The sequence below is a fragment of the Lagopus muta genome, chromosome 4 (assembly GCF_023343835.1).
Source record: "Lagopus muta isolate bLagMut1 chromosome 4, bLagMut1 primary, whole genome shotgun sequence".
NCBI classification, from domain to species: domain Eukaryota; kingdom Metazoa; phylum Chordata; class Aves; order Galliformes; family Phasianidae; genus Lagopus; species Lagopus muta.
The window spans coordinates 50537539-50560271 of record NC_064436.1 but is presented as its reverse complement, the minus strand read 5'-3'; the positions used below and the strand labels follow the sequence as shown (position 1 = coordinate 50560271).

The 22733-nt window shown below is 34.2% G+C and overlaps 1 protein-coding gene across 7 annotated transcripts in view; it reads right to left on the bottom strand.

Moving 5' to 3' along the window:
- ARAP2 (ArfGAP with RhoGAP domain, ankyrin repeat and PH domain 2) overlaps nt 1-22733 on the bottom strand; it is a 120364-nt gene that overhangs the window by 81110 nt on the left and 16521 nt on the right. For all 7 annotated transcript variants that reach the window (XM_048941481.1, XM_048941487.1, XM_048941480.1 and 4 more), the window contains exons 5-9: nt 19591-19676; nt 18497-18850; nt 15187-15256; nt 10361-10481; nt 7339-7520 (exon numbers count right to left, since the gene is read on the bottom strand). In XM_048941481.1, coding sequence (XP_048797438.1) covers nt 7339-7520; nt 10361-10481; nt 15187-15256; nt 18497-18850; nt 19591-19676 — 813 coding nt within the window. The remainder of the gene's footprint in view (nt 1-7338; nt 7521-10360; nt 10482-15186; nt 15257-18496; nt 18851-19590; nt 19677-22733) is intronic.

Genomic DNA, 22733 nt, shown 5'->3' with positions numbered 1-22733 from the left:
CAGCCTGCTGCTTCGAGACCTCTCTCAAACATTGCTCAGGTATCTTTAATACAATGCTGCATACAGCAGTCTACTGACTGTAGGCATGCATAAATGTGGATTAGTGCAGTATGCTGAATACAGATTCCTCTCTGTCTAGAAAGAGTATGGAAAGTAGTACAGTTTTAAAACACTTATCAGTACAAGAGACAAACAGACAACAGTTTTGCCACAATGAAAATGGAGTCTCAGCAATGAAATAGCAATAAAAATATATCTAAAAAAGTGTATCTTGGCTGAAACAGAAAGAAATGACTGTGAATTGTAATACTATTAAATACAAGATAATAATATAACCCCAAGAGGACTGGAAAAGTCAATTGCATATCTTCAGTTCAAGTGTACAAAGGTACAAAACAAAGATAGCTCTATTGTTCCTCAAAGACAAAATAATAGAAATAACTGAATTGTGAAATTGTCAAATTGTGAATGTCATTAGTTATTGTATATATATAGTATATATATAAATATAGTTATTACTTAAAAAACAAACCAGACTCTTCTACTTCACATTTCCTGGATCACAGCTATCCATCTTGTATGTTATTAAACTCAGTATATGCCTCCTTAGTCACTGCCCAGTTCCATTCTCATTGCCCTCCAGCTGTCTCACTGCCAACTGCTGGTAATCTTTGACCTTAAGTGAAGATAACAAAGGTCTAAATTCAGTGCACAAAATCTTTTTCAGTAATGTCTTCAAAAACACTAGGTTCCAATCAATAACTTTGCTGAGTCTCTTGGGGAGTCTGACCCACAAGCTGAGAAAGAAAAAACTTTTGACTGAAGTTTTATAGAAATACCTTTAAGATATCAACTCTAATGATTGAGTTAAAATGTGCCTTCTCTAATAAGACATTATTTTGCATGAAAAATATTTGTGAGGGAGAATTTAATAACAATGGCATTGAACTGTTTCATGAGGTAATAATTGAGTGTGAGTTGATTAAGTTCAAATTTGTTGGCCTAGCAATTTATGAAGCAGAGATAGAAATTATTGCTGAAAAAGCACACAGGGGTATTCCCCATATTTTTACTGTGCTGTAAACCATAAGCCTTTTTCCTCTTGCTTTAAGGAGGTTGCATTTATTAAGAATAAAAAGTTTGTAGATATTTTCTTTACTTTGTTATCATATAACTTTGTTACTATCTGAAACAATGTCACTCTGCTCCAAATAGCACAAAGAAACTGCAACTAACAAGCAAAAATATATTTCCTTCAGAAGATGGAAAAGTCACTTCAGCTACAAAAGAGATGAAATTTCTCAGTATTTTAAGGATCATCTTTCTAACATTCATTTTAAACCATCCACTATTCACAGTTTATGAAAACTTAAATGGCTGATCTATACAGATAACTGAACAATAGTGTAATCTGTTCTCATTCCATCATTTTAGCAGACCATTGGCAATTTCAGCCTGTTCTTTCTCCATCACCAGGGGAGTTACTTTTCCCTTTTTCAGCACACACTGTGTGTAACACGATTCAGGAGCAACTGTCCGCACCAAAAATGTGGGGAGTGAAAGTGCAGAAAAAGGGAAAGAAAAAAAAAAAAGAATAAAGAGGGAGGAGCTAAAATTTCTGGGGATCTGAAACAAACTGCAGTGATTCTTACTCTGAAGAATTTCAACAGAGTTTAGAATAGGACAGTCCAATCTTAAAAAGTCACCTCGAAGCAACAGAAATCCATGAATGCCAAAACAGTTCTCTCAGAGAATACTGAGTTTTGCCTGATACCACAAACTATGTTATGATCAACCATCTGCTTTTAAGTGTTCAGGGTTCTAGACATTACAGTGTTGGTAATTACAGCCACGCTCTTTGGCCTCTTGCTGGTAGGTGCTAATACATTTTATTTAGTATAGCTACCAAGGATAAAAATTTGATCAGCATGATGTGACTGCCAGCATTCATCTGATCATACTCATCAGATTAGGCAAATCTTTAAAAATCCTGCTCCTCACTGGGGAAATGAATAGTCTCATCTCTCTGAAACATTAAAGTTTAGCACTCCTAAGGGGATATATATACAAAAAATAATCCTTTAATAATCCTCAGAAGACACTACTCTTCTGAGTTCTGCCACACCAAATAACTTAAGAGTAGAGATTTGTAAACTGCATCTAGTTAATTGTGTTGTAACAGACTTCAAAAATAGCAAGTCCATAACAAATGTCTTACATAAAGTTGCAATAGCAGTAATGGCATTTTAACTAGTTTAGAAAATGACTCATATACATTACATAACGCATATTTGTGCCTATATTTAAGGTTGTTGAATGAATGTTTCAGTGAGGATATGTTTTCTACACAGTCTCAGAAATACTTTGCTCTTCACTTTTATGACAGTTTTGCAGCTTTACAAAAACACTAACATTTCAGCTATATTAGTTTTACATCTGAAATGAAGGATGAAGCATGTCTGCCATGAAAACTGACTGGTATGATTACAATTAAATAGGAATTTCCCCCAGAATGCATTAATAGTAACCTTACGATGAGTAAATCTAAAACCTTCTTCAGCTATTCACACATATGCTGTGCCATACAGCGAAATCCTTTTTCTTCACAGTATTCAAACAAATCTTAATTTTCTTCACTACTAACTTTTACACAATCAAGGTAGCTGGTTGTATACGTATTTGCTATTCCAGAAAGCTCAACTGAGCATAATTGTAAAGCTGATAACTTTGTCTTTTCCCTTTCTCCATCCCTACCCTCCACCCCAAATCAAATTGATCATGAAACTTTTGATCACTATGGAAGCGTTAGGCTTCCTATCGCACTTCATGATACCTTTAGGTGTATTTACAGCTTAGTAAGATCTTAACAGCATAAAAACAAACAAGGAAGAAAAACTTATGTAGGCAAGGTTTAATTTAACTACACTGAGAAAAAGAGAAGTACTTAGCATTAACTTATTTTGTATTTGATATAATTCTGCCTTCTCTTTAATTTTATCTTTAACAACCTAGAGCAATATCCCATAAAAATATTTTTGAATGTTAAATGCAGATCTTGCTTGTACAGATGAGTCACTGTCACGTTACTCTTGTCTGATTCAATCATGTTATTAGTGTATTATTTAAAATGCTTTGCTGTTTGTTTGTTTGTTTTTTTGAGTAAGGCTACAATTAGTTGAAATCTGAAGAAGTTAAGCTCAGAAACCCTCCCCCATATCAACAGAACTCCCTGTTAAAATTCATTTCATATTGCACACAAGCCAAAAACAGAAACTTTTAAGCTTTCTTACAGAATACAAGTTATTTTGCACTTAGTTGTTCCTGATGTCATGCACAGCAATTGATCTTTGCCATGGTTTTGAGTGTGGAAGACTAGAGTGAACTGCATGCCAAGAAACTGCTGTAAAATTAGAAACACAACCTTAATTCATCATCCCTGCTACAGCTTGATGCAAACAACTGTATTTAAAAGAGGCTAGATAATTTGCTTCCTCTTCAAGTTGCCAGTATATATTTGATATCAAAACATGTTTTCACCTTAATCTTCTCTCCCCCAACATATTTCCTTAGATTCTTACTATGTATTTTTACATCTTGCTACAGATCATTTTGAAGAGTGAAGCCTGAAGAACTTCTACAAGGACAAACGAGGGCAAAGGTTCATTAGCTCTTCTGTTACCTCCACATATTTAAGACATTCTTGACAAGATCATATAATTAAAGCACATTTGAACATAGTCTACACCAGCAATCAAGCAGGCAATTTCACAGAACTTACCAGTACTTGTTACAAACAATAGCTTATTACCAAACATCTCCAAAACTACGTGTGCTCTCCACATGGAGAGGGATGGATTCTTTCTTGTGGTTTTTCAATCACAGTAATTCAATATTTCATTCACTGCCCCACTCCAGTGGGCATCCAGCACTTCATTCTCATTTCATTTACCATCCATCAACTCTTCTGACTGCCCCTCTCACTTTCTTTTGTTCTCTTTAATTCCTCACTCTTTTCCCCAGCTTCCTTTCCAAAATGATCAGCGGCTTTTGCAACACAGTAACACCACAACACCTCAGCTTTAAGTAGCAACCACTGAACTGGCACTCAAGTTACTGCTCAGGACTCCTCATTAGTTCTCAGAATCTTTAGGCAATTACTTTCAAATTCTCTCATTTCATACTGCTGTTGACATCACCCTCAACTCATTTGATATTCACAATATTATCACAGTGATACAGTGAAGAATCTCACACAATGAATACTTGCACACATCCCCTCCAGTGATTTTAACCTAACCTCCTCTCCTTCAGATTACAAACACTGAGCTGCTGATTTATCCTTCCACCTGTGCCCCCCTTTATCAGCTCTCTACATTACAGAATGTGTTTAATTGATCATCTCCTGTAATACATTGCTTGATGTTGCCCAGGTTTGCTTTAAATGCACTACTAACATTAGAGAGGAAATGGAAATTAGGTACTATCTTACTGGTTCATTCAACATGCATAAACATTCCCATCTGCCACTGAGCAAATCATTTCAATCTTTGACAAAACAAAAGCCCTCTGAAATCAATAAGATTTCCAGCCAAAATGAAATAAGAGTTTTGTGGGGGGTTTTGGGTTTTATTTATTTATTTATTTTTTAATATGAAACGGGTACTACTTCTCATACACAGCAGAACACTCATCATTATTCAAGCTTTAACTTGGAGTCATGCATGGAGAGAAAAAGTTGTAAATAATCATGGCATGCAGCCATACATACTATTTCCCAGTCTTTCTATTTTGCTGTTTTCTCTAATACCCCATGTAAATGCATCTATTTTGAAATTACCCAAGGCAGAATCAAAAAAAAATCTCTAGTTATCTTTATCAAAGCCAAACTCCAGTGCAAATACTGTGACATATAGGCCCTCCCTGGCTTCAGCTCTATCAGAGAAGCTTGTATACACCCCAATGAAGTGGCTAGTTTCTGGCAGACCAGGAAAGCATCTGTCACAGCCCTTCTGATGGTCACAGAGGGGAGGTTATCACTGGCACCATCGCAGTAGCCTGACATTTCAAGCCAATGTTTGAGCTGTCATGAAGGATCAGATGACATGTTTTTATTTAAGCACGAATGATTTTGAAATAGAAATGGGAATTTCAGCAAGTTGCAGGTTGAACAAATTGATTCTGTACGATCTATTTTTCACACCTGCTCCAGAGAGGAAGTTTAAGAAATTCACACTACATAGAGAGTCAAAGAAATTGATGGTTTCTTACTAGCACTATATCACTGCCAGAAGCTCAGGCTAACCCATCACTTTTTAACTAGAAATGGGCCTGAGACATGATGTTCTGATCTCAGTCTGAACTTCACAAAGTTCATGTTGGTTATGTTAGTATTAGGCATTTGGCTTAGGATCTTCTCCACTTTTAACAATGAAGAAAAATCTTTTAAAGCACCAGTGGACTCTCCTCTATCAAGTTTAATAGAAATCAATAAATCAGCTTGATCCGATCTCATTTCAACATTGTAAGAAGTGTAAATAGGTGTCTTTTAGCACTGCAGTTATAATAAACCCTTCTAAGTCTCTCTGGGAGTAGTTCTCTAGTAAGAATGTGAATTCCAATATGAGCAGAATTAAAGGACATCCCTGGATGTATTTGCTTGGTAATTAATGGCTGAAGAACAAGCTTGAGACTGGCAAAGATTTGTAAAACATCAGAGCCCTCTACTGGATTAGAACTACATTGCTGAGCATTTCTTTAATGCAGCAGTGAAAACAATACGTTTTATCTAAAAGTTGAAAAACACAAGAGGTACCAGGAGAACTAGATTGCATGAAAGCTTGAAGACAGAAGCTATTTTTTCTGATTTCCAAAAAGGCAGAAGTCATTTAGAGAAACAGACATTTGTTCAAATGGAGGATCTAACAAGAAACCTCTTAGGATCATTTGACATGTTTGGTTTTAAATAAACAGGCTTAGGAGAGGTGCTAGTTTTGCACCATTGTTCATAAATTTCATTCAAGGAGAAGGAAATGACAAGCTGACAGCATGTATAAACTTCATGCTGTTCCAGGTCTTCGTTTTGGTTTGCCATCTGCTTCACTGCATTTCCTGACCTGTGCAGAGCATCCATGTAGTAGAAGGGAATAAACATCTAGTCAAAAGGCTGTTTAAAGGTGTGCTTTCATGATTAGCTAAAACAAATGTGAAGTCGGAGATACTTAAAGGGCACAGCTGATACAGTTTACCAAACAGCCCCCTCAAGCAATAGATTCAACATACACACGCAAACACACAAAATAATAATTGAAAACACATGTGTAAGAGAAAATTTTTAGCAGAGGGGATACAAAATACAGTGTTAAATTATCCTAGATTAATCATAATTTTCAACTTGAAAGTGAATGGCTCTGGAACACTTCCTCCATATAGAAGAGGACACAGTAGGTGAGGAAGTGAACAACAAAAGGACTAGTTACCATGAGAGCAATCATATTTTAAATAAGAATTTGCAAGTACACAAATCTGAAAGAGCAAGGCATAGCAATAGCATTTTCCCCAAATCCTCACCCTGGCTCTCATGGGTTGCCAATTTCCTTACACAGAAATAGTACCTTTCATTTACTGTCCTGTAATAAATATTCTTCCAACAGCTTTTGCACAGCCATCCATTGAGCTCCCATTTATACCCTTTATCTACAGCATCCTAGGGAATTCCACAGTTAACTACATTACATCATAATATACTCACAACTAAACCAAATAAAAAAGAAAACAAAGAAATACCCCAGCCAAACAACAACAAAAATACACAACCCTGGATTTGGGAACTGGAGTGCAAGCTACTTTGTGTTTTTTTTTTTTAATTCTGGATTTGTTTAATATATTACAGTGCACAACAAGTCAATTCATGTTCTTAAAAACACAAGGAACATTAACGTCAAACATTTAGATGAAGTGTCACTTCAAATATGTTATGTATATAAGTACATTGTGGTATTTTCTAGAGCACTGTACTACAGGAGGACAGGGAAAGCAGTGCACAAAATAAGCTGATTTAGTAGTACTTATGATACACACTTTTAAGAGTGAATTAATCCTACCCCCGCCACTAACCTGTTGTGACACTCAAGGCTTTTCATTTCACCTCAGTACATATTTGTTTTTTTTTCATTGTACAACAGGTATAATGATACATCTCTTGCTTTTTGAAGTCTTTTCAGAATTGCAGCAATGAAGTGCTACATAAAAAAGGATATGCATCTATATTCACAAAGAACCATCATTTTCTAACACCATCTTTTCAAGCATTCATTCACAAAATTCACATGAAAAATTTACCTGCTCATTTTTGCAGATCCACACAGTATTCCCTTGAAGAAGAATAAAGATTTTGGCTTTGTATCCTTTCAGTTCAAGATATCCACTTTTCTCAGGAGCAACAGAAATTCGAGACTGAGGGTTATTATCAGATTGAGATTTCACGGCATTGAGTATTTTATCAACCCAGTCATTCCTTTCTTCTAAACAAGGAAGAAAATTAGATAGAGGTTATATGTTAAGCAGCAGCTCCACTTTCTACCATATTTCTTTTCTTGTTCTTCCTACTATGCCTTGCTGGTTGATGGTATAACTACAGCATAAGAGATAACATCTACCTTGAAAAAGAGGTAGAAATGAAAAACAAAAAAAAACCAACAAAACAACAAAAAACAAACATAAAAGATGATAGGCTAGCAAGGATATCCATTCAGGTACCTTCCATAAAATAAATAAATAAATAATTGAAAGTTATGAAAATATTACAGTTTTCAAAAATCACGACTACTAGTTCTAAAATGCTTAATTTCAGAGAGCTTAACAACTGAGGTGGCGTACAGGTGACATGTTCTTCATTTATTATTCATCGGGCAACAAGAAAAGGACTATGGGAAGTAATGCAAGCAAATAGTATGGAGCCTAAATATCATCCATCACTGAAGAGAGAAGCCATGTTGGACCATGCTTTTATGCAACATTTGGCAATTCACAGACTATTCCATTAAGGCGTAGTGGTGAAGCTCGATATTGTCAGGGGCACTGAGTAATCAAGAAAATGTATGTTTGAATATGTTTTGCATGCAGTATTAGTTTAGCTTCACATTTGTAAGATCACAAGTAGGTGAAGTAATGAAGTTCCACTCAGCCTCACACACTGTTCAGACATTTCCCCAGTCTAAGATCAATATACATTAAAACTGAATATATTGAATCAATTAGACGTGCCCTACATGATGGAAACATCATGAATACTTCAGTTCTTTGCTCTAAGAGATTCAAGTCATAAAACATACAGGATGTAATATATATCTGTACATGTAATTCATGGCACATCACATTGACATGATCAGTGCCCAGCATTGTAGAGAGGACCATCAAAACAACAATGTGCTCACCTCATAAATGTAATGTGAGCAACAAGAAGCAACAAATGAATTTAAGCATCAGAAGAGTTTGAAGAAGAAAAAGACAGCACCTGACAGACTAGCACAGAGAAGGCAATTCTAGAGCTCCTCTTGGCAAGTACAGGTTTTGTTTTAAAATAACTGTTCTAATTCTAAAGTCTCTGAAAGTAATTTTAAAAGGTCATTGGATTATTTTGGTATAGATGTTTACAAAATTAATTTGAAAGGTTTGTTTTGTTTTTCTTTTTAAATAATGTCTCATCCGAATTAAAATCTCACAGAATTTGAGCAGATATGTTCTAATTTAGCACTACCACCTATTTCATTTTTTCCCCCCAAATGCCCTAAACTATCCAAAATGTTACACAATTTCCCCCTTGCTACTCCAAAAATATTGTATTTCCAGTTTGCAAAACAAATAATCAGAGAACCAAAAGACAAGAAAGCAAATGCAACATTCTACAGATTATGGACTGACTTTTGTATCAAGGTACACAAGTCAACAAAGGCAATGGCAATATTCTGTATTTTGATACTTCAGCAGAAATTAAAGAAAGTTGATACAGGAGGTCCACAGGATGAAATATGTATAGAGTCCCCATTTCAAAATCTTTTTAAAAAGTGTTCTTGGAATAGTCCCAGGACAATTTCCAATCACAAATTCACAGAATCGCATAAAGTGACAGTTTGTGCGCATACCAGTAAGCAAGCAAGGTTATTTACATAATTTACTATGAGTGCATCACCCACCACTGGATACAGTAAGGATCAAATTACTTGTACAATATCAACTTATATCCTTAATGTGACAGTAACAGCTTTATGAACACATCACCAGGTCCAAAGAGAGTTGCATACTAAATGAAAATACAATTTAATGAATAAAAAGTGGCTGCTCTAAATTTACTTTTTGAGTCAATATAAGTTGTTAATTTTTTACGGTATTTAAAGATAACAAATCATAAAGCAAATTATGGCCCTACAAAAAAAAAATGTGCTAAGACTGTTATGTTCTAATTTATAAAAATGACCAAATTTGTTTTGGAAGAGAAAGGCAAAAGTAATAAAAATAGACCTACTTCTTAGCTAAGAGCATAAAAATGTCTGAACTGATTTGAGACAGACCTGATAAGGATTTGTTCACCAATGCTGCACTCCTGTTGCAGCCTGCAGCAAATATATACAACCAAGCTGTAACCCACAAAAACGAGATTTGATAAAGGAAATGCTGAGAGACCCCTAGCTCTAATGGGTCTGGCACACAGTGCTGTAAATACATACTGCATGTCTTGTTTCCTAGGTATTCCAGTTTCTTTGACTGTGTCCATAAATAAGTCATACATGCACTGACATTAATTTTATATATTACAGCATTAGGCTAATAAAGCATTAGACTAGAAGGTGCACTAACTTCCTCTTTTTGTTTGTATTCTCTACCAACGATGAAATGGATGAAAATACTGTATAAGGCAGTAAATAAAAACAAATAAAAAATAATCACATTGTCTCTTATCACATCATCACATCCAAGCCATCAACTTCATTGCTGCTCTTCATCAATTTTATATCAAGTAGTGACTGAGAGCAGATGGCTGATAGTGCACAGACTGTAAAAGCTACTAGTGATATCTAATGAATGTCCAGAAAAATTCATCTTCGGAAATAATGGGAGAGGAAGCAGAAGAGCTGGAAAAGTGTTATTATTTTTGATGCTTTACAAAGTATTTTATTTCTTACTACAAAGGTTATAGTTATCAATTTTCTTCTTCATGAATCCAAATAGATGGAATGAGAAATACCTTTTGCAATACAAATTATACTTCATAATTTTATTATGATTTAATTATGATTTAATTTATCAGCAATGACTACATGGCTTTCAAAAAATCATTAGAATTACATACATGTATTGTACATACCTTCTTTATCCACTCGGAAGACAAAAGTCCTATGGGATGTAACAACTTCAAATTTATTCTCTCCATGAACTCTAACTGTTGCTATAGCAGAAAGTAGTATTATTCCCTTTGAGAACACTTCCTATAATAAAAACACAAAAGAAGCAGTTAATAGTTGTTAATAAATGTCTCCCAGGTAGTATTATGCACAGTGATGTTCAGGATGCTCACATTCTAAACTGTGCTGTGCTCCTACAAGTTCAGCATTTATTATTAATAAAACTGCATCAATTAAGTAAACCATTTCACTATCGTCACACAGCCCACTTCGTTACATGTCCATGCTCATATTCTGTCTTGTAAAATAGAAGAAAATCCCATAATGAGGTATAATGCATATATGAAACATCACTACAGAAGACATCTCATGACACTGCTATGACAAAATGTCTTAGTCTTAAATTCACAATTTTATTCCAAATAATTGAGTATATCATCCATACACACACAATTATAGAATAGAATCAAGCAAGAAAAAAAAACTAATGCCTTCTCTAGGTAGAGTATTCCAGAGAATTTCTGAATTTCCTTCTCCCCTTCATTGTTAGCCAGCTAAAAAGAAAAAAAAAAAAAAAAAAAAAAAGACCACCATGGATTGTATCCATTAGCATTCAATATTCAGTTGAAGGGGGGAGGAAGGAGGGGAGAGAAGAGTGATGGCACTTCTGCAAAAATCCATTGTCTTGTCATTAGTAATGATAACCTTGTAGCAGGTATGTGCTATTCTCTCAGATCAGATGAAAGTGGAATGGTCCCTCAAAAATATCATTTGACATCACAGTGAGTTTTCCCAGAACTTCCTAATTTCCAGCTAGGAAGCAGGACAACAGAATTTAAGCAACAATAAGACAGGAAAAAAATGAAATACTACTACTTTCTCCGAGTAGATCACCTAATAAGCTGAAGCAGACACACAACACTTCACAAGTACATCTGAACAATTCCAGGATTACAGAGTTAACGCTGCTTCTCCTGTCACCAACATGCTTTGATCAATTGGTTTTCTTTCTAAGATAATTCAGATACACTGCTAAGATTTATGATTCAGATGCAGTAATATTCCAAGAGGTAGCTTCCCCGTAAAGAATTCGTACTGCAATAAATTTCCTCCTGAAGTATAAATTATTATAACAGACTTTATACAAGGACTTAAGGAATCAGTGTGAATGTTAAGCATGGAGGATGCTTTTTTTGTTTACTGAGTTAAATATACCACCACTTCTCACCAAATTCATAGTCTTGTGTTGTTTCACTTCTGAACACTAATATATTTCAATGAATGCTGTTTCAAAAACTGTGATTTATTAAGAGATATCGAGACAGAGGAGATGTCACTTTAGTTACACCCAAGAACTACTCTGTAATTCAGAATCTACTCAGTACTGCACATGCATTTTTATCATGACTATATTTATTTGAAGGCAGACTTAAACACAGCAATTTCATATCTGTTAAAAAAGATGCAGGTACTGTGTCAACTACTGATCCTTCACAATGAAAAAGCAACCTTACTATATGGTATTTCTAAAACTGTTCAGATACAATTATATTACGGAGTTTGCAGGCATCTACTGGTTGTATTTGGTACTGTAAGAAAATAATTAAGACAACTTTAAGTTACAGCTGCTTTATTCTACTTCATTCTGTCTCTTTTTAAGCTTAATATAGTTTGGGTTTTGTTATTTAAACATCCTTCAGGCATATATATTTTGAAATACAGTTTAAACCATGAGAATTTCTCAGTTTTATTTCTACACCAGGTTTGCTTTCGCATGCAAGAACCAACACCTAATGCCAAAAGCTCCAACAGATAAAGACAATACTCCAGACAAGAAACTAGGTGATTTAAGGAAACAGAAAAAAACAAAACAACAACAAGAAAAAAACCACCCACATCCTTCCACAACAGAAAAAACATGACCTATTCCAAGAACAAAAGTGACTGCCCTACTTTGCAGTGAATTCTTCATTACATTCACATGAACCATAACCTAGCAAAACTAAGTTGTTCATATAAAAAGTAAAGACTTTTTCCTAAGTCACTACTATATTTGCAAGAAATCCCAAAAAGTTTTTACGTTAAAATTTTCAATACAGCCAGCAGTTTTGCCTTATCAAATACATTAGAGCAGCAAACTTCTCCTGCCAAAAGGAGGAAGAAATGTGAAAGAAATGCTATGCAAATTGAGTAACTAAAAAGAATTCTGAAGTGATGTCTTTTTTTCTTCAGTTTGCTCTCACTTTAATTAACCACATTCTGTTATGACAGAAACCACAGCAGATATTGCTCCCACCACATCAACTTGCTTAGGACAATGAAAATAGAAGAAATGAGCACCACCACCAATTCAAACCAAAACAGGTCAGGACAGATGCCCTTTCAAAAAAAAAAAAAGGAAGAGACCTATACTGATCTAAGTTGACATGCAACTAAAACAAGTTTAGATAAAAGTTAGAAAATTCAAATTATTCAGAGAAGAATTTATGCGAGCTAAGGACACATTTTCAGGAATATGGCCTTCTTTGCCTCTTTTCCCCATCATCCACTCATTTCACCATTGATTAGCCACACAGCACATTGCTTACCCAATGCAATCCCACAATGCACACAGGACTATGGGCAAACAGTTGTCTTTTCCTCCAATCCATAAACACCTCCAAATGTTTTATGAGATCCTCAGCTCCCAGAATTTACATCCAGACTCACAGTTCTCAGATAATAGGTTTTAGTATATGACTCATCAAGTTAATAAGTGAGACGTACAAATTTGTACAAGTTGAACGCACACACACCAAGCAGTGACACTTTCAATCACAAGAGTGCAGTTTTTCACTCATGAAAAAAGAAAAAATGTATACAAGTCTGTAAATCAAGCCCCCTCAGTCCAAACTATCACAAATATCTTCAAATAGAGGATGGAGTGTTGGAACTTTCCATGCAGCCCATGCTATGTTGGATATTCCTCTCAGCAGAAGGGATGATTTCCGTAATCTCTTGCAACAAACAAGCATATAACAAGTCCTGGTCTAGTGACCTCCATATAACTAGTAGTGACCCTCCAATTTAAATAAATCTCAACTTTAGATACAAGACTGAAAATTCTTTAAAATTAACATTTCTTTCCCTAATTATGTGATAGAAGATATTAAGCAAATTCAATGCTATTTAAGCCATTCTTAATCACTAACCTTGCTTTTCTGCGCCTTTAAAGCTCTGGCATGAATACCACAGAGAGGATAACATATTTTGTCCCTCCAATCAAAATATTCTCTTCATCTACATAATCATGTCTACTAAGTGAAGACAAATAAGCAAGCAAAAACAGGCTGTCTCATGTTCCTCATCAGCAGGCATAATGAAGCATAATGTAAATACTTCTTGCTCTTGTTCTCTGGCCCCTCAGGATATACTCAACCTTTCTCTACTTCAGTTCTCCCTCTTCATAATCTGCTGAAACAGTTCAACGTGTGCACATTATAAAAAAATGTGGAATTCTTATTATCAACACCTATCATAACAAAACCCAAATTACAACACAAAGCTGAATTTTCTTCCTAATTTAATATGCATCTTCAACAGGAAAAGCTACCCAGTGTTTTAAACAGTGCATGTGCATACAGCCTCATTTCCCACAAAAAATTTCTATATTATGCAATCATCTAACATTTTTGAGCTTAACAAGATCTGCATATCTTCCAAAAGAAATTAATTAATTACAGAACAACAGAAAAATAATTTTAAAGTCAGCTTATTTATATTAAATAGATAAGAAAAAAAGATAAAAGGAAAGCAAGGTTTAAAAGCAGGTCTAAAAAAATAACTTTTTTTTTTTTTTTTTTGAAAATGATGACTTACAAATTTATTTTTATGTCACCGTAGCAATTGGACAGATCAATACAATGGGAAAGGCATTACAACAAGGTGTGATGACAGAAGGACTTGCAAAATAGAAAGGTGCTATAAAGGAAGGGAAGAAGATTGCTCACCCATATCAGAAGAGTTTAGGTTCAGAGAGGAAAGCTCCACCAAGGAGGGATCTCCAGAAAGTGATCCTTCCCCAGTGGCAGTGAGCCCTTAAATGAGGTCTAAGAAAGGTGCAGTCAGGCTCCACACCTTCCAGTCACTCAGGTGAATTGCCTTCACCTATGTTCCCAAGACTGACCAGGTCCTTTCTCCAGTCAGTGCTCAATCAGTGGTTCAGGCCATGACTCAAAACTTCTATACAGTCATCCGTCAAAAGTGAACCACTTGAATCAAAGCAATGCATGAGCCTGCAAATGTTTCAGGACAATTCAATCCTTAGGTGCAGAAAAACTAAAACATCCACTGGAATCACAGTATTATGCTCATTTTGAAGAGACCCATTCTAATGGGAACTAGTCCTGCTGTTTGTGATTATTCCTAAAAGTCACACAGGAGAGACATTTGTAATAAGAAAATAGATAGGAATCATGGGGGTTTTTTTTTGTTTTTACAAGGCTTCTATTCCAAATTTTCTCTCTCTCTCTCTCTCTCTCTATATATACATATATATATTTCTTTATACATACATATATATATATATATATATGTCTCATGCTGGGTTTCTGTGACAAGACAGTTTGTAGCCATCACCAAAGCAACATTTGATCTCTTAAATGAGTTTTTCATTATTCTGTTGTTCTGTAATAATGCTTTGTTCTAATATTCTGCAATTAATAATACATTTAACATAAATGTTCATTTGGAGTTATTTCTAAATGTTGTCTATTATACACATGCATTCTGATCCAAACATGCCACTTACCTTTTCATTATTGTAATAAGAAATGCTGTCTCCATCAAATTTAACCCAGCGCTTCTGAAACATACGTTTGCTGTGAATCAAAAATGAATACAATTAAAATGACATGTTATATTGGCTTTTAAGAATGTCTCAAAAGGTCAAATCAGATTTTGCTTCCTGTGTTTGGGCCTGAACTTTCTGGAAATTAAAATTAGCCCCTTTGAAGATTAGAACATTGATTTAAAATATAATAAAAATATCTGGAGATAAGAAGTACAGAATTAATGGAGTTCAGTTATAAATCAGTGCCTTCATGTTTTTATCAATCAAGTTTCCCCTCTCTTTCTTTTCTGCATTCTCATGTTCCTTCACCATATTTGAAGTGACAAAGGAAAAAAGAGCTTTCAATAATGTAATTTTGCTTTGACCTAACAGGTAAAGGATGAGAACAGGCTATTTTTATTGGAGACAAAGGAATATTCTTTATATAGAGCATACCTTAAAATGTTACAAGATATGTAACATCATTTCCAAAAAAGGAAAGGTGAGAATCTAAAATGACCATCTCATTTACAGGTTCATAAGACAGACATCTCTGTTTACACCCTATGATACCTTCATTCATTAACCTTTCCCCAACACTCTCTTCCCTGACCAATGAATAAATAACAGTCACACCAAATCATTCAACAAGTACAACAGAGAAATTTCTTTTCAATTTCTGTTATCAACTAGAGATAACTGACAAGAAGCTCATTGGATTATGTCAGCTTCCTGTTAATTCATGCTGTATGAGAACCTCCTTTGAAAGTTGTGTAACATAAACCTGAAGCAGTCCAGTATGTTCTTTAAAAATGTTGACTATAGCTTATCATCGATGAAAGTTTCAATTCTAAAATCCAATAAGCAATTTATTAAGAAGGAACAAGAGCCCACTCTTTTCCCAGTATTATTTCTTCTCCTATTAAAGGATGTGATTAGAAGACTACGGTAGCTTACCAAAACTTTCATCATATACCAGCTCTGGCTTCATTAATTTACATAATGTAAGTACAATAAATCATTTTTCATAACCTGGAAAGGCCAACAGAAAACCTCTTCTCTACTGAAATGTCAGTAAACTTTGTGTTGATACAGGTTGATACAGAGAAGGATATGCAAACCTAAGTGCCCAATATCATGTAAATGAACTGAATGGCTTTACAATTATAGTGACTTCATGAAAACTAGAAGCTGTACTTTAAACACTCAATTTGCAATAATTTGAGAAAATTGCACATCTTCATTTTCATGAGGGGACAAAATGCCAGGTGTAAATAGAAGCCTTATAAAAAGTAAGAAGGGAGCAGGTGGGGGAGGAGAAATAAAGCAAAGAAACATTGTTGGTAGGGACTGGAATAAAATATGGCAAGGCTTAAAGGGAAGAAGAAATGACTGCTAGTTCCCCCTCCCTTTGGTTGCTTTCTTCAGGTATTTGAGAAATGGTGCTGCATGAAATTTAAGAAAAAGAGCAAAAAAAAAAAATAAAAATCTGCATTCATTAAATGATATCTGAGAACAAGTCCTTGAAATTTATCCAAAAAGCATCGCTAGCTTGAAGCTAATGACCCTGAAACTGTACTACACAATGCTACCTAGTATTAATTTTGTGGTTAACTCAATATCTTTTTCAAAATAATGTAGCCTCACACAGTACTTTGGCTAAAGCTTTCATATTCTGTTCCAAACCCTATTCCTTCAAATTGCACCAGCAACTGGAGTCCATAACTGTATTTATATCCCTCTAATAACTATTGCCAAAATTGAGGTGTGGAAAAGCATGTCAAATTAAACAAAAATTAGAGCTAACTGCAAATCTTCTGAGAATATATTATCAAATCTGAAAAAAAAAAAAAAAAAAGATAATTGTCTTGTAATGGGGAAAAGTCTTTTGAATCTATGTGCAATTATTCTTTGATTCTTTATTAAAATACTTAAACACAATCCTTAAAAGTTAATGAAACTTCCAAAATTTTATAGAAAAAAACACAATAACAAAACAGCAACAAACAAAGAAAAACAACAAGGTCTGAGCAGGCTGGAATTCCAGTATGGCAAAATAGGTTTATCAAGCCATATGCATTCCTTTTTGTCATTAAGATTCAACAATATATCGCAAACAGACAATAAATAAATAAATAAATAAATAAATAAATAAATGATCAACCAGAAATTCCTTTGATAGAACTTCCTTCAGTTGACACAAACCAAAATGTATTCTCAAGCAATATAATTCAATACCTTTTGTCAATAAACAGGAAAAAAAAAAAATTATAATTGCTGTAACAGCTTACAGTTATTGTCACCAAAAATAATGAAAGAAAAGCCCAAAATGAAATCACCTCTCCCATGCAGCTAAACCTTTAGTCTTAAGAAGAAAGAAAGTAGAACTGGTAAGGTTTGAGGACGAGTACAGATAAAAGAAATGCATCATAGCACTAAAGGACAACAAACTAGATTTCTAGCTGCTAGTGAAAATCAGAAGCAGAAATAAAATTATGCCAATCTTAAAAATGCAAAGAGGAGACAGAAAATCATTAGAATAATTACAGAAGCAGAAACTACTGAAGATTCTTTGGTCTATTCAATTAAGCACGAGGTTAAAAGAATGTCATCAGCGTTTATAAGTATTTATGAAAGGAATATAACAGAGGGCTCTTCAGCGTAAAAGAATCAAAGACTGGAATTTAAAGGTTAAATTAAATTTTGAACAATAAGAGCAATTAAATATGAGATTACATTAGCCTATTATATTCTATTCTATATCCATCACTACTTAAAATTTCAGAGGAATGCTTGCATTCATATTCCTCCTACCAAAATTTAGGCACATCAGTAAACTAAATTAGTCTGCATGCATCACTGTAGATTTCTAACCTCAAATATCAACTTCTCTTCCTATGAGAATACATAACTCTAAAATCAATAAGATCTCCAGTCAACAAAATAATGCATAAATTGGTAAAAGAGTATTTCAGAATCAGAATTTGTTTTCACTTACTTTGTGGTCAACAGAGAATTATCAAAAATTTGTAGATTGAAAATATTACCACAAATTCTGTATTTTCATGAGTAGACATCAAAATTTTTAATATTTACTTCCTGAACATACTTCCAAAATAAATTTTAGAAGTAATACATCATTAAAAATTGAGAATTAAAAAGTAAATACCTATGATCTTGCAATAAAAGTAGTTCCCTTCTTCTTTCCACAACAAATAATAGGCAGTAACTTAAAGAGTCTCATGGAAACCCCTTTGCAATTATACAGTAATCATTGCAAATATCATACCCTTGAGGAGATAATTTGTCCAGCCATCCTGCTTTAACCTTCTTTACTGATGATCCATAAAAGCAAGCATATGGTGCTATTGATTCATTTGCAATTGAAGTTTGAGCTCCATCAAATTGTTGAGAATCCATTTGTTCACTGACCAGACAATATGATTCTCCACATTGGTTCTTACAGGATGATGAGTGGGTATTGGTTTTATTTTTATTTTTCTTGGAAGAAAAAGAACATTGATCCACAATAGAATATACAGGTTCGCTTTCCAAGTCTTCTGGAGGTAATGATTTGTCTTCCTGAGACAAAGATTCATTTTTCACACATTCCTTTGTCTTCTCATCTTGATTATTAAGGGAACTGCAAAGTAAAAATAACTTTATTCTTCATTTATTTCTACAATAAACAATAAAGCGTTACATAGAACAAATGTTAAGACATACTGTAAATAAAATTTCACCTTTGTGATAACCACAGATTGATGTTAAATGTAATATATATCCTTTAACTACAACCATAACAGAATACTTCTTTGTCAACAGGTTCCTTTGGAAGGTAGAATTCTACAGAATTTTAAAATGAATTCTCCTTCCTCAGAAGACTAGCTTTATTCATTCTGAAATTTTGGAGGACTTGCAATATCACCTCTTTCTTCTGTCTCTCTCACCTTGATAGAAGTCAATTGCAGACAGTCTGAAAGGACATGTGAGCTCCCATTTAGTAAAAACCATCAGCCCTAGCCTTATGAGAGTACTCAAGAATGTTTTGGGAATTTTTTAAATAGGCAGAGCATGAAAATACTCAGACATTGTTATCTAGAAGACAAGGAAGCCAAATTTTATATTCCAGATGTTCTGACTGAGGGATAAGTAACAAGACATCTCCCAAATTCACAAAAGATTCTGAAGCTTAGATTAGACAGTCTTAGGATAGTCACCTATGGCATGAGGTGAAAGCTAAAATGGCAGAAAAGTTAAGTAAATAGATAACAAGATACATACAGTCTCTTGGTTTGTCAGAGTTAGAGCTCTACTTATTACATCAGTAAATAACTCCAAATTTAAAACTCTTTAATTTTTTTGATAACTCCTATTTAATACCATATATTCCTGTTAGAAGAATATTCTTCAGACATTTCCAAATCTGATTTATTTTCACAAGCCAGGAATTCATTCCTATGATGTTCCTAGAAAAGAAATAAGCCATAACAAACGTGTGTAGTGAAACAGTAAATAATGTTTAAATTATTCTAGACATAAATCACACCAGCAGACTAAGTGGCAAAGTTATCCTTTTCCAAATTTTCATGTAACACAGATCTGAAAAAACACATTCCAAAAGTATTTTCAATATCTCCATTTTAATTCAGATAAATATATTTGAGCATAGTCCAAAATACTAAAAAAACAAAAAAGTTAAAGAACCTCAGTGCATAGAAATATTTGTACCTTAGTTGTTCCTGAATAACAGCTGAGTATTTTCTAAGCTCAAGAGCCACATGTCGAGTGCACGATAAGTATACCATTTATGATTTGCTACTCATAGTCTATCTTTCATGTTAATACTTCTCTAAATTGAATATACAGTGTTTACAGTAGATCAAAGACAAAATACAGGCAAATTTAAATTCCTACGTTAAAGCTGAACTCAGTCATATTGAACATATCTAGCATCTTCTTGCCATCCTTCTTTCTAAAAGATATGTTTATTCATGTTTGTTTAGAAATCTTTATGACACATTATTTGTACTGTACAAAATATCAAGGTTAACATTGCTTAAGAACATTACACATCACACTTCCTACTTCACACTTCCTAAACTTGATCTGACAATCATACTGTATTACTAATCTTCTCAACATCTTTCTTCCTTTAAAAAGAAAAAAAAAGAAAAAAAAAAAAAAAAGAAAACTTAAAATGAATTGCTTTGTGCTTCATGATAGAAACGTTTTAATTTACTCATTTAAGCTTTGAAGTGTGTGTCATAAAGCTGAAGAGCACAGAAAAAAATTGGGTAAGCTTTCACAACTGTTGCTGTTTGTTTTCGGAGAAACAGCATCTCATCCTATGTTTGATGATTTCACCTATGCAATATGAAATGATAAGATTATAAAAACTGAGTATGTGTATGTACACTACAGCAAAAACTGAGGCAATCACTGGCTGCTGATAGGACAACCTTTGGTGAACACTTTGCCTTTCTCTGCCAGTCATATACATTATGAACAAGAAACCCCACCACCACATAGCCCACACTGTTAACTGCATTGTAGCACCACAGATTAGACAATAAATAAATAAATAAATAACCCCCCACATTCCTACATCATGTTAACAACTGAAACAGAAAACTCAAAAGCATGTTATGTACTGCCCATGAAGTGCTTAAAATTTGTCTCATAAAACAAGGGGAAGTGGCAGCATCCCACTTTTACAAATAACCAAGAGACAAGTACTTCAGTACTTGGCCAAGTGAACTGAGGGGGGCCTGAGAATTTACGAGAGATATCAACAAATACATTTATATTTCTAGAAGAGTTTAAAATATGGAAATCCAGAAATGAAGAAAGGTTGGGGGGACAGACAGTACTGTTCACTCACAAAAAACACAGACTCCACACAAATTAAAGAAGAAAACCCATGTGTTGGTTACAGGATTATTCTGCAAGATGCTCAAACTCAAAATGAGACAGAACTGTTATCTCCCACCTCCTATAACTCCAAGGTATTACGAAAAGGTAGGTAGTCTTTTCTCCTGCAGTTGCCCCTGTAGAAACAAGTATTTCTTAAAAGATTGCATAGGAAGCACCCACGCTTAAGGAAGATACCAGGCTTCTAGGTGGCAGGCAGATGGAACTGCCTGCTGGCAGCTCTGTATAAACCTTTTTTGATCAGGAAGTAATTCAGATGCATTATTGTTTAAAAGGTTTTTCTGTCAGGCAATTTTGCTAGTCAAAATGGAAAGTGAGGAAACCTGAATACTAAGATGAGTATTGGGACTACTGTCACATTATATGCTACATGTCACTCATGATTTACTTGAGTGGTTTATTCTCAATTTTTACTTGAGACCTGCTCCTTAGTCTTCGACTGAAAGCAATACAGTTTTATAACAGAGCCTTAATGATAAGAATTCCTCCTTTTCAAATATGAAGTCTTCCTTGTTTTAAAGTTCTAAGACTTGTAATCTAGCCAGCATTCCACAGTATCACAATGCTTAAGAGCTCACATGGATTATTTATCTCAATATGCGTGCTTAACCTAGTCTAAGAATTTACAGCAGGAAATGAAGCCAAACTTAAGAACTTAGAATTCCTTCACTGAAAAAGTGATTTCTGATATACTTCACTCTTTACTTGAACAGAATAGTATGTCAGCTGTAAAGTGTTAGGATTTTTGTGCTTTTCTTTAATTAATATTAAAGAAAAATGTTCCTTCTCCAGATTGCCCTTTAGGGGCTTCTGCTTCTAGCTGCCTTTCTTCCTCACTTAAGTCTAACTGAACTTTCTTTCTGTCCTTAATTCACTGTTCTCTCATGCTCACTTATCTCTAGTCTGCTGTGACTCACTGCTTGTTTCTACAGACACTCCCCTTATAAAGTCTATAGAAGCCTTTCTTTAGTTACACCAATAAAAGGAGAAGAAAGTTAATGGTCAACTTCTAACCACTTAGAACAGGCTTCCTTTGGTCATTATAACAATTTGCTGTCTTCTTAAATACAGATGAACTATATTCTCATGCAGAGTTGTTTTTTTTTAAAATGAAGCAACAATTACTAAAATCTCAGATACTTTGCAGGGTTGGCTAAACTTTGTTCCTAGGATATGTGATACTTACTAGAAAAATAGCTGCAAATTAAACATATCTTTGGACTTTTGCTTAACAACTTTGCTGTATGACCTTAGTCTGCAATTATGTTCTAATGGAAGCAAAATCAACTAGGAAGTTTCCAACTAGCATGTGATAAGTGTAACTCAAAAAAACCTGTTCACTTATGTGAAAATGATAATTAAAATCCAAATCTTCAGATCAGAGAAAGTACATTGTAATACACTGCATTAATTGAGATTCTACAACCAGCAGAAATAGCAATTGTATTTTGAGCTGTTAATCTAGATAAACAGCACAGGTTTTTTTTTTTTTTTTTTTGTCTTTTTTTGTTGTTGATTCCTTTTAATATTTGCTGCCTTTGGAAGAAAAATTGCAGACAATCTTCCCAGATATGCTTTATTATAACCAACTA